General features: G+C 32.5%; 1 protein-coding gene across 5 annotated transcripts in view; it reads left to right on the forward strand.

The window, feature by feature from the left end:
- The window catches only part of LOC140057304 (puratrophin-1-like), an 84,753-nt gene that overhangs the window by 17,968 nt on the left and 50,666 nt on the right, over nt 1–16,119 (forward strand). For all 5 annotated transcript variants that reach the window (XM_072102901.1, XM_072102900.1, XM_072102898.1 and 2 more), the window contains exon 2: nt 1,630–1,827. In XM_072102901.1, the coding sequence (XP_071959002.1) occupies nt 1,630–1,827 (198 nt within the window). The remainder of the gene's footprint in view (nt 1–1,629; nt 1,828–16,119) is intronic.

The following is a 16,119-nucleotide window of genomic DNA, read 5'->3' on the forward strand; positions in this document are numbered from 1 at the left end:
TATACAGTACACTCACTTTAAAACGTTCCATATGGAGTTATGAAAATTTTAATATTGAGTATAATGATTATTAAATTTATATAATTAATTCAATTTAGCAATTAATTTCATAAATTCAAAATAATATAGAAGATATGAAAAATTTGTTGTGCTGGAGCTGAAGAATAAGACTAAGAGGAAGAAAATTAGTTAAAAATCGAAAAAATGTTTAGTGAATAAAAAAAATACAGTATTATTCTTTACAACATTGTATACAATTATGTAAATAATATAATTTTACTGTCCATAGAAGACCTGGAAAGCATGGTACAGTACTTAAATACATTAATGTATTATTAAATGAAGAAAGCTGATTTAATGTTAAATATATGGTAATAACAAAATATATTCTACATATGAACATGAAATATTACATTTATTATGCAAATGAAAAAATTGTACTTTGCATAGAAGACCAGGTCAGCATGATCATAGTAAAGAAAGCTAATTTAATGGTTAGGTTACACATGAACATGAACTATTACAGTATGCAAATGAGAAATTTTACTTTGCATAGAAGACCAGGTCAGCATGATCATAGTGAAGAAAGCTGATTTAATGTTTAAGTTTTACATTAACATAAAGTTATTACATTTATTGCATATGATTATGCAAATTAGATAACATAATTTGCTTTTGCATGGCAGACATGGTCAGCATGACATTCCAGCATTGTGGCACAATTACTCCTTTGTGAATAAAGGATGACCATGACCAATCAGATTTCACTAATAAGTCTTGCTTATCAAGAATCGTCCAATTGACATCCTGTGGTGTCATGTCCTCTTCCTCGTCTAATGCTTTACATGTTCCATTACACTCAAATGATGCTGTATTCTTTGGCCGTGGGAAATTTTATATCGCAACGTGTTCGATGAAATTATATACATTCGAAAATCTTATGTTCTGTTGATAATTGATATCATTTATATTCATTTTCTACACTGAAAGCATATCTGACAGGATTATATTAATATACTTTATATCTATCAAAGGTAGGTGAGTTTTAATAAACAGAGTGATGTAAGCTAAGTTTATGTTTATATTTTTATACTACTTTGTTACTATGTATGAGTTATTTATTATTATTAGCATTCATCTGTCACTTTTGTTATTAGTAATGCAATTCATACTATACTCTGTATCCTAATACAGTTCTGTAATTATATAAAGTACAATTTATGCATAATATTACATATATTGTTTAATTTTTTTTATATGTATTGTTATATAATAAATATTGAATATTATATTATAAATTTTATGCGATATATTCTATATTCAATTTAATATTTATAAACAAGTTTTAAACATTCTTTTTAAAGATATTTTGAATTTATTTGTAAAATTATATTGTATTTATTTTTCAGGTAAAAAAAATTAAAAGCTGTTTCGTTTAACGGAACAGAATATGGCACCATTCAATTATTTTATACGATTTTCTATTGATAACAATATAGCACTGTCCTTCGTGTTGAACTTTTTAAACGTTACCATGTGAATGTAGATATAAAGAGTAAGAGATATACACTGATTTAATTCATTTTAAATCAATGAAATTATTATTGATGATATTTTTTTTCTTGACAGGAGTCGGCCCAGGTTGACTGTAGTCTACAGGATATTTTATCAGACCTATTTCCACCGTTTCAAAATGTCGCCCCCTATCTGTTAGCTCAAGTGTTTGAGATTGTCGACGGTAGCTATAATGGCGATGGAATAAGGTTTATGCATGAATTCTTGGTTCCTGTCAAAGCACTACTTCAGAAACTTAGATCATTGAGTCGGGTAAGTAGATGATTTATTTTGTTTATAAAATGAATTTAATACGTTAAAAAAAGAAATTATGTTGATGGTGAGATGGTTCCCACTAGATAGTGAAGTTTGTGGACGGCACCATTATCTGTTAGAGGTGCTCATCTGTTTTCTTTTCGTATATGTAATTCTCACTTCGGAGAGTGAAAGGCTATTGTCAATTTATCCAGGTAAGCGGCACCAGGGCCATAGTCACTAGTATGTTGATGGTGAGATGGTTCCCACTAGATAGTGAAGTTTGTGGACGACACCATTATCTGTTAGAGGTGCTCATCTGTTTTCTTTTCGTATATGTAATTCTCACTTCGGAGAGTGAAAGGCTATTGTCGATTTATCCAGGTAAGCGGCACCAGGGCCATAGTCACTAGTATGTTGATGGTGAGATGGTTCCCACTAGATAGTGAAGTTTGTGGACGGCACCATTATCTGTTAGAGGTGCTCTACTGTTTTCTTTTCGTATGTGTAATTCTCACTTCGGAGAGAGAAACTATTGTCAATTTATCCAGGTAAGCGGCACCAGGGCCATAGTCACTAGTACAGTTAATAAGGTTTCAACCTGACCACTTTTTCACAGAGATGCTTTTGACAATCCCTGTGACCAGCACACAGATTGTTCCCTTTTCTTGCAACCACCTCATCTTTATTGTGGCTATAGCACTGGGCACTCATAGACTACCAACACCAATGTTGGTTTGTAAAATTCATAAAGTACGATAATTTCAACTGTTTTTTCTATAGCATTACCTTCTTTTCACAATAATAAATGCACAAAAGTAAGTGCCTGTTGAATTATGACTAAGAATACAGCATTAATAATTAAAGCCGTACAACTCATATTTATGTTAAATATATCAAGTGCACGCTAAGTGGATATCATTCCATCAGGCATCCACTGTAAATGGTTTCTATTTGCGGCTAATGTACCAAAACCTTAAGGCAAGAGGAAATTTACTGCTCAGTTACCAGTGCACTCCGGTTCATAATGTAATGACATGTATTAATGTTATTATGATGTCATTATACAGCCTGTGTCTAGCGTTGTAAAGTTCAATTCTGTGTACTAACTCTATGAAACTTAACAAGTTAATGACGGTTTCCATTGATACTGACAGTGCTCAACTATAGGCAATTAGCAAATAACTCATTTTATTCAATGTGTGTTTTAAGCTCTGTCTACACTATCAAACTTTATGTGATGTGAATTTGATGTGCCCATATATGGACACAATAATGTCATATCACTACCATATTTAAACATATCACTACCACATTTGGGTGCATCACATTGTTTTTGTCAAACTACTTGGATAGTGTAGACATAGCTTTAGTAAATACAGTAATTACAGCAATCCTTTGTAGAGTTTCTTGAATTTCCAGAATTCATTTTGAAGAGCAGGGGCATGTTTTAAATTCTTTTTTATATAGTTTAATAATTATTATTGATTAATATCTATTAAAATACAATATGTTCTGCTAGAGTAATTTTTCATATTTGGATTGGTAAAGTACTTTTCAGTCAACTGCACAAATGTAGTGTGGTTTTCTTTCATGTATTCTTTGTTGCTTTAGCTAGGAGTAATTGAACAGACACCAAACATATGCAGAGGATATGAATTTGACAACTTAAATAATAACATAATAATTAATAATACTAAATAACATAAGAACCAAACGTTTTAAGTTTAAGCTCTGTCTACACTATGAAAATTTATATTTAAAAAAAAGTGATATGCCTTAAATTATGGACATATCACTACCATATTTGGGCACACCACACATTTTGTTGTCTGTAGTTTGATGTGTAAACAGAGCTTTACACATTTTTTGGAAACATGGAGTTTCCTGCAAACCTGTCTTTAAACTAAAAAAAATAAGCATAGATGCTACAAAATATTATGTACCAGTATATTTTACTATATTAGGTCACATTTAATCAATCATGAACTTTGAACTCTTGACAGCATTAAACATTTGAAATTATATTTATAGCCTTTTCCGCAAATAAACCATTATTGTGCAGTGTGGCACGTATAATAATAAAGAGCTATGTGAAATTGCCTATAGCAAATAACATGAATAATAAATAAGATTTTGTTCATAATGACAAGTTTCTGTTTCATATTCAGGTCATAAAAAAATTAAAATCAGGACAGAGGTTCAGGAATGGAAAATAATCTATGTCAAATCTGAAATTATCATATTATTAGAATTTATGCTTATTTTTATAATAAAGCACGTCATCATTTTCTCATCAATTTATTTCTCTTAAGCTCTGTCTATACTATCAAACTTTATGTGACAATAAAAAGTGCCCCATATATCATATCACTACTACAGTATATTTGGGCATATCACTACCGTATTTGGGCATATCACTACCATATTTGGGTACATCACACTTTCTTTGTCAAACTACTATAATTTGATACTGTAGACAGCTGGAGCTTTACATGCAGATTGTTCCTCGATAATACTGTACATTGTATTCTGTTCATTTCATATATATATATATATATATATTCATATAAAGAGTTGATGTTACTGTACCATTCTTTCTACTTAAGTTGTTTTAATTCTTCCTTAATACATTTATATAGTTTCTCTTGATGGTCCTTCTTTAAAAGAGTTATATAGTTCCATGATAAATATATCACTTTTCATCAATTTTACAGTATTGGTTGTTCTTAAAAGTAGTTTTGTGTTAAATATATCGTCTCCACTCTACTGTATACCATTATCTCTCCACTTTAACCTTTTCAACAATTTTTTAAGGTCTCTCTTTAATGCAAAGAGACTGTATGATTCCATAATATTATAGCATCGTTCCACCTCTTCCTGTGTCCCATTCATTAGTTATTACTACTTAGGCCTTGATAGATATCTTCACTAACTTACACACATTGTCAACAGGAAAGGATTTTATGTTTCAACTAAATTGAAATAGTCAGTAATAACATATTCTGGAAATACTGTCTTATCAGTTTCCATTGAAAAGTAATTTCCCTCTTGTCCTTGTAGCCATTGATTTTAAACGCTTAAAATAATTAAGTAAAAGGGAAAGACTTGACATAATTCAGGAAGGCATTGCGCTACCTTCATTATTTCTTTAAATATCAATGCTTGTTTTGCTTTCTTTCTCCGCAAACTTCCTTCCATTACTACTCAAAGTTTTGACATTTATTTTGATTGTGATAAAACAATGCATTGGTTAAAAATAATATTTGTAGCGTGAAACTTCATGTGCGATATGCTTGCTTGATTTTGATGTCCTTGGCAATCGTTTAGTTTATTATTCAGAAAGTTGTTTATCATCGCTCATTTAACGCGAAGATCATCACAATGTTTGTATGGACTTATTTTTCTCGTTTGGTTTTTATACTTTTAAAGTTGTGAAATACTAGTTAAAGGTTTGTATAGTGTTTTGAAAAATTTTATTTACCTACTTGAAGTTTTTAAAAAAATGTTGTAAAAGTAACAAAAAGATCATTTACTTTTAGACATTTCAAGTTGAATATTCAGAAAATTTTAGTGTCTTTTTTTGTATTTTTTCAAAACAAAACTGGTTACATGTATTATTAATTTAAATGTTATGATAGTTAATTATTCCAAATAATATTCAATACATTGTTGCTAGAAAGTAATAATGTGTTGGATCATATTAATTGAGAAATACAAGGCGTCATTGCCGAAAAAAAACTTTAGATATTTTGATTGTCTGAATTTTTTCCTTTCAGTACCATGACTCAAACTTGTGGGTAAGATTTTGAATTGGTTGCATTAATTTCAGTTTCTGTAATCAAATTATTTTTGATAATCATAATTATATAAAATATTCTAGTACAAGATTTCTCATAATCTTTTGTATTATACAGTATAACAATATAACTTTTTATATAATGTCATAATTCCTCATTAAATATTTCAAACTCGAGATCATATCTATTGATTTTTTTTAATGATGTTATTGTTGTAAACATATTTTTTAAATGACAACAGAAGCTTAAAAGACGTAACAGTGACCCCGACCCCTTAAAATGACGCACTTTCCTTTCAAAACTCAATTACGTGTGATAAAAGACGTCTTAGGAATAGTTACATGTGACGATAAGTAATCAAACTTGTGGATGATTACTACACAAGTGTGAACTAATATGGTTACAAGCAATTTTTACATATAATATTAATAGTTGATAAATAAAATATATATTAATATAAAAGGCAAATTACTGAAGAAAAATGTCAATGTTGTGGGTATCAGTGGCTGGATCTCAATGGACATACAAAATAAAATAAGCAAAAAGCTAAATAAAAACAGAAAAATTAGCAGAGCTTTCGGGCAACACTAGCCCTTCATATATGAATAAATTAAGAGTCAGTCAACTTTAATTTTATATGGTCCATATCGTTAGAACTTTTCTCCAAGGCATGTAACTTTTTTATAAGCAATTTCTTCATAGAAAAATGGGTTTGCTGTACACCATGTTTTTCCAAAAGGAAATGGTACTACAAAAGTAAATTGAGAATTTCGCAACGTTTTGTAGGTTATGCTACTGTCTGTTGGAGTAAAGGCAATTAGTAAATGAAGAGAACCTTTACTCCAGGAGACAGTTGTAGCAAAACAACCAAAACGTGTAGACATTCTAAATTTTAAAAACACATGGTGTACCACAAATCATACTTACTAATGTTTATTAGCACAAATTAAAAAAATATTACAAACACCAGTGGATGGCATCCAAATTTATTTTTTCGCGCCACGCCTTTAGGTAGTTATATAGTCCAGCGAACGAAAATATTACACAACAGTATTAATGCGGAAACTATTACTGTACGAAGGCTGGAAAAAATTTGTAAACTCGGACTGGCCATACGCACACCCTAAAGCACGTCTGTGAGGAAAGAGTCTACTCAACTCAACTCAACTCAACGTAAACATTTATTTTCTTTCTTTCATTCAATAATAAAACAAATGAATAAGGTATTAAAAAAAGTAAGTACGAGTTACAAATAATACATTTCATTAATATAATATATAAACACGACAGGCAAAGAACATTAGTTCTAAACCGCCCGGTGATGTACTGAAATTTTAATTAATTAATTTGAAACGATAAAGATGAGGAAATATAATATAAATATATAGCCTATATAGACTATTTTTAGTTACATACATATATAAATATACATATTTATATATATAAACAAATCAAGCAAAGAACATTAACATTAATTTAATTATTTATTTGTATATATATGCATATATGTACACACACACCTATATATATGTATATATACATATATACATACATACATACACACAAACTCATCAGTCTATGAAATACCTCCATGATTTAGTGAGGGAAAAACAATAATTAAAACTTTCAATGAGTCTAGGCATAGAAATATTATAATATCTCTATGGTCTTGCGCCTTTTTTTGTAAGAAATTTTTCTTGTTTGAGTTTAATTCATCTTGTCTTTGGCCTTATGACATAGGTGAATACTGCCCTCTATACTCAACAAACTTTTTGCAATTCAGCTTCCCAATACATAGTTTCTTATAGAAGGTGTCTTAAAGGTTTGGGTGGTTTAGTCTTAGCATCTGTACCTTAACATTTCTTTAGGAAATCATTTACCCATTGCCGGTGAGCTTATGGAAATCCTGGATTAGGCATGAATGTTATGCTTTGGCAAGTAAATGTTAGTAAAGCTTTATTATGCATTAAAAGGGAAGGAAATGAGGATAATTCAGGTGTGAAAGTCAAGGATAATCAAGAGGATTTATATAACAACTGCTAAACCAAAGTCACAGGCCTAGGGTGCCAAAAAAAGTCTGTTAAAGTAGAACCCCTATAAGAACACCTTTAGGACTAGTTGCGTAACGCACAGGGCAAAGGCCCTGGTTTAGCACTGCTAATGGGCGCTCTTGCATTGGACTGCACATGCTCTAGGACCCTTAAGCTCTGGAGTCCTGGGTTTAGCCAGTGAGCACTCATAGCCGTTACACCACTGTTTGGGACCAACAACATATCCCCTTCTGTAGGTGTGTCTCCTGAATATGGGTTAGCCGAATGTTTGCTCCTCATCCTTTCACGAGAAAATGTTCCCAGAGTAAAGGTGTCCTGTGAATAGGGATGTCTTAAATGAGTTTAGAATCTTGAGGATTTTTACCTATTTCTAATAAAGTCCATTATATATGTGTTTAAATAGTTTATCAGTACAATATATCTATATATAATATATCTATAAATTCACAGAAAAGTAAAAATAAGTTCTATATCCTTGTCATTTCTACACCTACAATGTAAACAATGACTGGAGCCAACTTTGTCTAGCTGTTCTCGTTTAACACTGCCCCCTTTCTACAAATTAAATGCACCAGTAGTTAATCATTTTTGTAAACAGTAAGCAAGACAATACGATCTAATCATTTATTTTTTTTCACATACCCTTCCCTTTGTTACACCTGCAACCATTTTGTAAGAATATCTGCTTATGGTATTACTATAGAAGTAAAACTGCATTAAGTTACTAAATATTATCAAGTATTAAATTACTAAATACTCTGATAAAACTTAATAAAATGTTAATCTTATCCGATAGTTTAACTTTTAAAAGCTTAACCTAAATACCAATTGCATATAATATCTTTATCACTAAAATCTTATATAGAAAAAAGGGATTATGAAAATGTTTATATAACTGATGTCTTATTATACTGTACTTATACTATAGACATAAATTTATGTTATCTAACAATATCTGTAATATTAGTTGCTTTGTCTGTTAAAAGCAAGGCGTCTTGGTGTTCCATTTAGCACGGTGGCGGGTTTAATTCAGTGACCTGTACTGGCCAGTCAATTATTCATAACAAAATTTATACATGCTTAAATCTTAGATGATGGCCAGTAAAATTGAATTTGGGCAAATAACTACTAGCCCAGGGTTCTAGTTAAAAAAGTAAGGATGACCCTTGGCAGATGTATTTATACACTGTTTTGGAAACTTGGGTTATTACCTACAAAATAGTGAATTAACCGTGATTCCGGCCACTGGTCCTTGACGTAGACGCAACATAGGGAAATTGACCATTCAAAAGCAAAGCTTGAATAACCCATCGCTTGTGTTCAAATCACTTGCGTTGCATTTACGTTGTAGTGGGAAACCAAACAGAACCAAGGAAGAGTGTTCACTCTTCCCTGGTTATAACATAGCTACTGTATATGATTTTGTTTGTTTTGACTGTCTAAATTGTATGATGTGATGGCAAGATACAAAACAATCAATCGTATTGAATACATTTATCCATATAATGCTGATTGCGTTTTTATGGATGTTTAATTTATGTATTGAGTTTCAGTAAACAACAGTTTAATTATCGACCTTCAAATTAATTACAATCTTCCAGGAAAACTTAAAACCAACAAGCTTGTATTTTCCTGTTCATTTAAGTTATCATAAACAATTTATCCTTTTACCTACATTTTGGTCGTCGTATTGTTAACAAATAATAATGTTCTTTAGATCTGAGTGAAAAATGGAACAATAGGACCAAGCTATTAATATTTTTCATTTTTGCTTCCTGTATTAATTAAACTTCTCACAAATTGGAACCGCAAACCTGCAGCTGTGGTCTGGTTTATTTATTATTTCTTCATTAAAGAGCTTTACACCCAACAGCCAATGGCACAGACTGGTCCCTAACCAGTGGTGTAGTGCAGAGGCCTGCAGCCACTGGTTTAGGGATCCTAAGTGGCCTTTCAATGCTGAAAGTCTTGGATGTTTTTAGCCTTTTTGAATATAATGCCTGCCCAGCGGCATGCGCCCATAAGCTTCAGGGCCCCTGGGTCTAACCAGTGAGCATTCATAGCCGTCTTATGCCCATTTCTCTGACCCATGCCTCAAACATATTGTATACCCTTTACCCGCTTTTAACATGATTTACCTTTATTTATAAAATCAATTCTATAACAATCAATATTTTCCAAATTTATTTGATATAATTACAGTAACTTAGTCAGTTCTGTAAAAAAAGGAGAGAACTTCTACATACTGCCCTTAGTGTCCCTGACCCACAGAAATATCGAGAGTAACAACCAACGTCAACTCCAAAACCCAGATCAATTGTCCCCCACGCCAGAAAAAAAAACGGGTGTCACGAAAGCTCAGACCACGAAAGCTCAGACCCCCTAAGACCTAAGATCACGAAAGCTAAGACCCAACACCTAAAATTACAAATATTTATCTTTCGCACCTGCCTTGTATTTTAACTCCCAACATTTATTCTGAATACCACACCTTAGAATTGGCACTTTCGTGAAAAAGAATCACATAAAAAGTAACAAATACATTTTTAAATTGATGATTTTACAGACGTTTTTCTCGCACACAAAATGACTAGCCTACAGTACAGTAGGCCTACCCCATGGGCCATGTTCAATGTTTTTGTTTCTATGGAACGTCAAAAGAGCAAAAATTATATAGAGGGCTGAAAACTCTGTGGAGTCCATCTACAGTGTGGATGGAACAATGTAAAATTAAAATTGTAATGATAATAGTATAATCATGCAAGTACGAAGAAATAAATACTGGCAAATAAATTTTAATTTAAAAATCATGATAAGTTTTTTTGTTTCGTTTTCTTTCTGTTTTTATACTTGTACTATTATTGTTGCTCTTTTGGCGCTCCATAGAAACAAAAACATTGAGCATGGGGAGCTCGAGGAGTTACATTGTCATTACAGTATACAAAGAAACACATCTGTAAAATCATCAATTTAAAGGATTTATTTATTTGTTATTATGTGTTTCTCCTTCTGAAAGTACTTATAAGTCCTAATTTTAAAGTGTGGTGTTGAGGATAAAGTTAGTCAACAAATTTGGAGTCAAAATACAAGAAAGGCAGGTGCGCAAGAAAAACATCCTCTGAAGCAACACAATGGAGTAAATATATACCAACAAACAACCCGTCAAGTTTGTTTGTTGTAAAGAAAAAATATACATTTACTCAACGGGCGAAAATAATGTGAGTTTATCTATGTTTTGCGGTAGTATTAAATTATATTTATAATAATAAATGAAACCTACTGTGTTTAAAATTATGTATGGATAAACAAGTATTGTTTTTAAGCTGTAGTATATCTTAGTATTTGTAATCTTAGGTGTTGGGTCTTAGCTTTCGTGATCTTAGGTCTTAGGTGGTCTGAGCTTTCGTGGTCTGAGCTTTCGTGACACCCGAAAAAAAACTCCCTGGATCACCTTCTGATCCATTGTATCCTTTAACAAGTAATATCGGCACCTTTTACTTTTATAAAAGTAATGAATTAAACACATGTTAGATTAAAGAACCTGTCCGCTGTATTTCTATAATGACCTTCTTTCTTTTATCAACCATACAGGAAACTTAATCGATTTAAAATCTTAGATTTGAATAGAGGTTTTCTAATAAGCACATTGCGCACTTCCTTCTGAGATAGTGATAAGAAATCTCCATGCGGAATATTATGATGAAATAATATTTTTATAATATTTATGCTTGAACTAATAAAGGTTCAACAATTAAACTTCTGAATTGTATTAGTGTATATTGGAAATTGGTTTACAGCATTCACCGATACTATACATAGCATTGTTTTAAACAATGAACAGTAAGTTAAAAAAAATTAAGGGAAAATGTAAGAGATAGTATGGTACAATTGTTATTGAGAGAAAGGAAAAATAAACTTTCATTGATTCATTGATTCATTGAAGAAAACTTTCATTGCCTCATTCCTTTAATGGGACATTAAGCTGATGGTCACGTGTACATTGCATGCACAACAAGAGTGAGTCTTAAGCTCTGTCCACACTATCAAACTAGTAAAATATGGTAAGTGATATGATGTCATCATGTCCATATATGGGCACATAACATTTTTTTGTCACATAAAATGTTATAGTACAGACAAGACTTTTATCGTGGTATGCATTGCTGTGCCTACCTGTAGCAGTACTCTATCCAATAAGACTATTTTTCTGAATTAATATAACATTTTCTATTTTTATAGACTACCACAGTAAATAAGTGGTGGCTGTGGATCAACATGTTTGTTTTTACCAGAGCCTAATATCCTAATAATGTCAATCAATTGCTAATGAACTTTTCCAAAATAAAAAACAAGATGTGGTGTGGACAACCTAGCTCCTCGTCCGCACACAGTGATTTTTGTATTCCACAAATGTTCAAGTTTTGCCATCAAAAAGTGAGGAAGACCATCCCTCTAAAAAGTATGTTTGATCTGCAAAAGTGAATATAGACACATTTTAGAATTTAAAGACCCCTTCCCTGCAATTTTTGACGTTTTTTGGAAAATAATACATATATCACTTTAAAAACATTAAACCATGTCATTCCTTGTCTTAAATGTACGTTTTATGGTAAATTGTGATAAAAAGTGAGAAACAATGCACTACCTAAGTAGCTCGCGGCGATCGACCTCTCGTGGACGGTCTTAGGCCTAGCCTAGCTAGGCTTAGTTTTGTAGGCCTAGCTGGTAAACATCGGTAACGTACGAACATCATACGATAGCTATATACCTAGCCTGACGTTGTATAGTTGCTGCATTAATTGTCTTTCTATTTTTGCCAGACTCCGTTGATACAAATTGGGGAAAACCCGGTATTTTCGCTGAAAAGTTAAGAGTCTTCCATTTGTTTTGGCCACACGATCGTTCGAAAAGTGGGCGAATTACAGGTGAAAAACAAAAATATCAATCCGCACGCAATGCATTTTGGGATTTATAGCGGGCCGCTATAATTATTAGAATCGACTTATTTTTCACATTTTTAACCGTTTAAAGATGAAAAAAGTTATCGCAATAGGACCATATAGTATTATTTTTACATTAATATATAGTTTGTGATCTTAGATCTAAAAAACGTAGGGAAGGGGGCTTTAATAATCTAATAATCACATTTATTTATAGTGTTACAATATTATGCCAGTATGTTATGTTATAAGAATTCAAATAGCAATGACCTTTTTGTAACCTCTAGACCCTTATTACCTTTGCCAACTTTACTTTCCCAGATTCTACCCCACAGGTCTTCAGTCAAGCCCTATACACAACTTGACACCATAGTAACGACCTTTGACATGTAACAATTTGTTGAGAATTAAGTGAGAGTGATGATAAGTTTTGGTTTCAATGGTTGATGTATTGTTGCATTTTATGTCTTGTTTCCTAGTTGCTTGCAATTACGGTAAACTTCTATATGCCCTGGATATTCCTGTTATTTATTGTAAATCTCATTATGATTGTAAGAGTGCTTCACTACAGTGCGTTATATAAGACACTGGGCAGATTGTAAGTGTTAGCATATTTGTACTTAATCAGTATTATTTATAATAATTGTGTTAAAAAACCACATTAATATGTAAAAACGTTTCACAAAGCAAAGCTTTCCAGATTTTTTGTTACGTTTTTTAAAAGATTAAAAAACATTGCTGTTTTGAAATGTGTGTAATATTAGAAAACCTACTAGAGAAAGCAAAGTGACATATCAATAATAATATGATAAATTTATTTTTTAAATATTGAACCTACCTTTAGGGGTGGATCTCGACATCACTGTATCATAAATGATCTTATCTTATCTTGTTCTCGCCTAGGGTTCTTACGGAAATGGCTAGAGCCTGCAATTATTGACTTGAACTTATGACTTTGGAAACGTACCTCGTGCCCCGTCCTTGACTTTCCATCTTTATTATCCTGATGCATCATTTAGTTAAATATAAAAACATTATGTTAGTTTGCATTTTCACACAGTAATTAATATTGGGAATATGGATGGATATGGATAGCATTTATAGTTTGAAGATAACAGATTAACCAGTAGTGTAAATGATTACTGTTTTAACTTACGGCCAATCCATTCAGAGAATGTTAGGTGCCAAAGGAATCCTCTTAATAGTGGCTCTATTCTAATCAGTAATCACTGGTTGAAGTTAATTTAAAAAACTGAATTGAAAATTACAAATGCAGTATTAAATTTTACCATGCAGAAAATATGACAAAGATAGCAACAATTTATCTTGTAAATTTACTGAAGTGAGAGTCTTTTTCAATTGTTTTCTAATTTCGGCATCATGCATTAAGTTGATTCCTTTGCAAAAGCGATATTAAAAAAGCTACCGAAATAAAAACGGAGTCTGGTCAGCTGTCGGGTATTTTAAAACCGTTTGTGATCTCGTAAATCCAACCTAGCATGAGGACACATTGGATGCCTGATTGCTTGTTTAATTGGTTCATTAGACAGTGATACTAATTTAATATCTAGATAATATTGAATTATGATATAACAGTAGAATCTCCTTTGGGAGGCACCTATTCTGTGGATGGGACACCTATTCTGTGGATGGGACACCTATTCTGTGGATGGGACACCTATTCTGTGGATGGGACACCTATTCTGTGGATGGGACACAGTATTCTGTGGATGGGACACCTATTCTGTGGATGGAACACCTACAGTATTCTGTGGATGGGACACCTATTCTGTGGATGGAACACCTACAGTATTCTGTGGATGGAACACCTACAGTATTCTGTGGATGGAACACCTACAGTATTCTGTGGATGGAACACCTACAGTATTCTGTGGATGGGTCACCTATTCTGTGTATAGGACACCACTGTTAAAGGGTCATTTTTCTGGGAGGAAAAGCACCACGGCCCTCTTTTTCAGATAATAAAAAGGGAACCCCTATTGAAAGAGAACTTGGTTGGGTTCTAAAGTGTCCCCTCAGGCCCGTAGCCCCTTTTGCGCGAACCCCCCTTTTACCAGCGAACCCCCCTTGAAAAACAAAGGCCCCACTTCCAAAATCGTGCAATTAATTATCAATTATAGCAGATTTTTTGGTCATTTTACTTCTATTGACTATGTTTAAATCGATCGAATATACAGATTGTCCGATGTCAAAGTCACTGCTGAGCGTCAGATCGAGAGATTGTTGAGAGATGATGGTTATAAATATGACAGAAAAATGGACTGACCAATCGCGTGCTTTGGCCGGGCTTTTCGGAACGCACAAGATCAAGTTCAGTTCAGTTCAATCTTTTTGGGGATTTTTATTTTTTTCCTGGAAATATTTTTCATTAAACCAAAGAATTTCACTGTGTAAACTTGAATAAAAATGGTGCTGAGTTAAATTGGTACGTGTACGTAGGCCTACCGAATATTTCGGTGTATAAGACGCACTTTTGACACGCAAATTTGACCTCTAAATGTTACCCGAATTAATTTAATTACCTACTAATACTTAAATTAATTAAAAATAGTGTACTACTCTGCAATGTAGGCCTAGCTAGTTACTCACTTCTGTCTAACCACAGTGTGGTAACAAGTTTATTGAATTTTTAGTTAGGCTAAGGTAAATTGTCATCCTCGACTGTATTAATATTACAGTACGCATTAGATATTCTACCCAGGCCTAGTAATACTCTCTGAACTCGCGGGTGTGTATTCTAGCAGCATGCAGCGTCACAGCGCAACACATTTATGGAAGAGTCCATTAATTACGGTGGTGTCACATTTTAATTACACAATAACTATTTCCCTTGATCACGGTGGTTTATTTTTATTACATCTCTATGTCAACAATCACATAATTTTATAATCATGTAGGCAATAGTTTGTATGTCAAGCGATATCTAAAAGAGTGTGTTGTTATTGTGTTAAGTAGCTTCCCCTAATCTCATAGTGTATATGGCCAACAGTGCTGGACACCAGGCAAGGAGCACTGCTCTCCTCTCCTCATATTGCTGTAATGCATGCATGGAAATAGGAAAGATTTTCATATAGGCCTACCCAGCATGATATTCCTGGTTCATTATCAGCCCAAAAAACTGAACATCATTTGGATTGATTTTATAATGGTCATACACACAATAAGAAGGTATATATTTAAGTAATATGAAATTAAAGTTACTTAAATAGATATAGGCTAGCCCTACCCACACAGTGCATCGTAACTGAAACAATATGGGGATTTCCCTTTTCATTGACCGTTCAGTTGAAGTAGAGACTGATTACGATGTAATAAAGGCAATCAAACAAAATTATATCATTTGATTCTAATAAATATGTCTCAAATATCGTTGTTTTATTATTAAAATACCATTGTTTTGATTGTAAAATGTTTAAATTTTGGCCTAGAAATAAGTGCGTCTTATGCATCGACTACATACAAAATACTAATATTTCAGTCTCCGTTATGGGTGCGTCT

This window comes from Antedon mediterranea, chromosome 8 (genome assembly GCF_964355755.1).
Source record: "Antedon mediterranea chromosome 8, ecAntMedi1.1, whole genome shotgun sequence".
NCBI lineage: Eukaryota > Metazoa > Echinodermata > Crinoidea > Comatulida > Antedonidae > Antedon > Antedon mediterranea.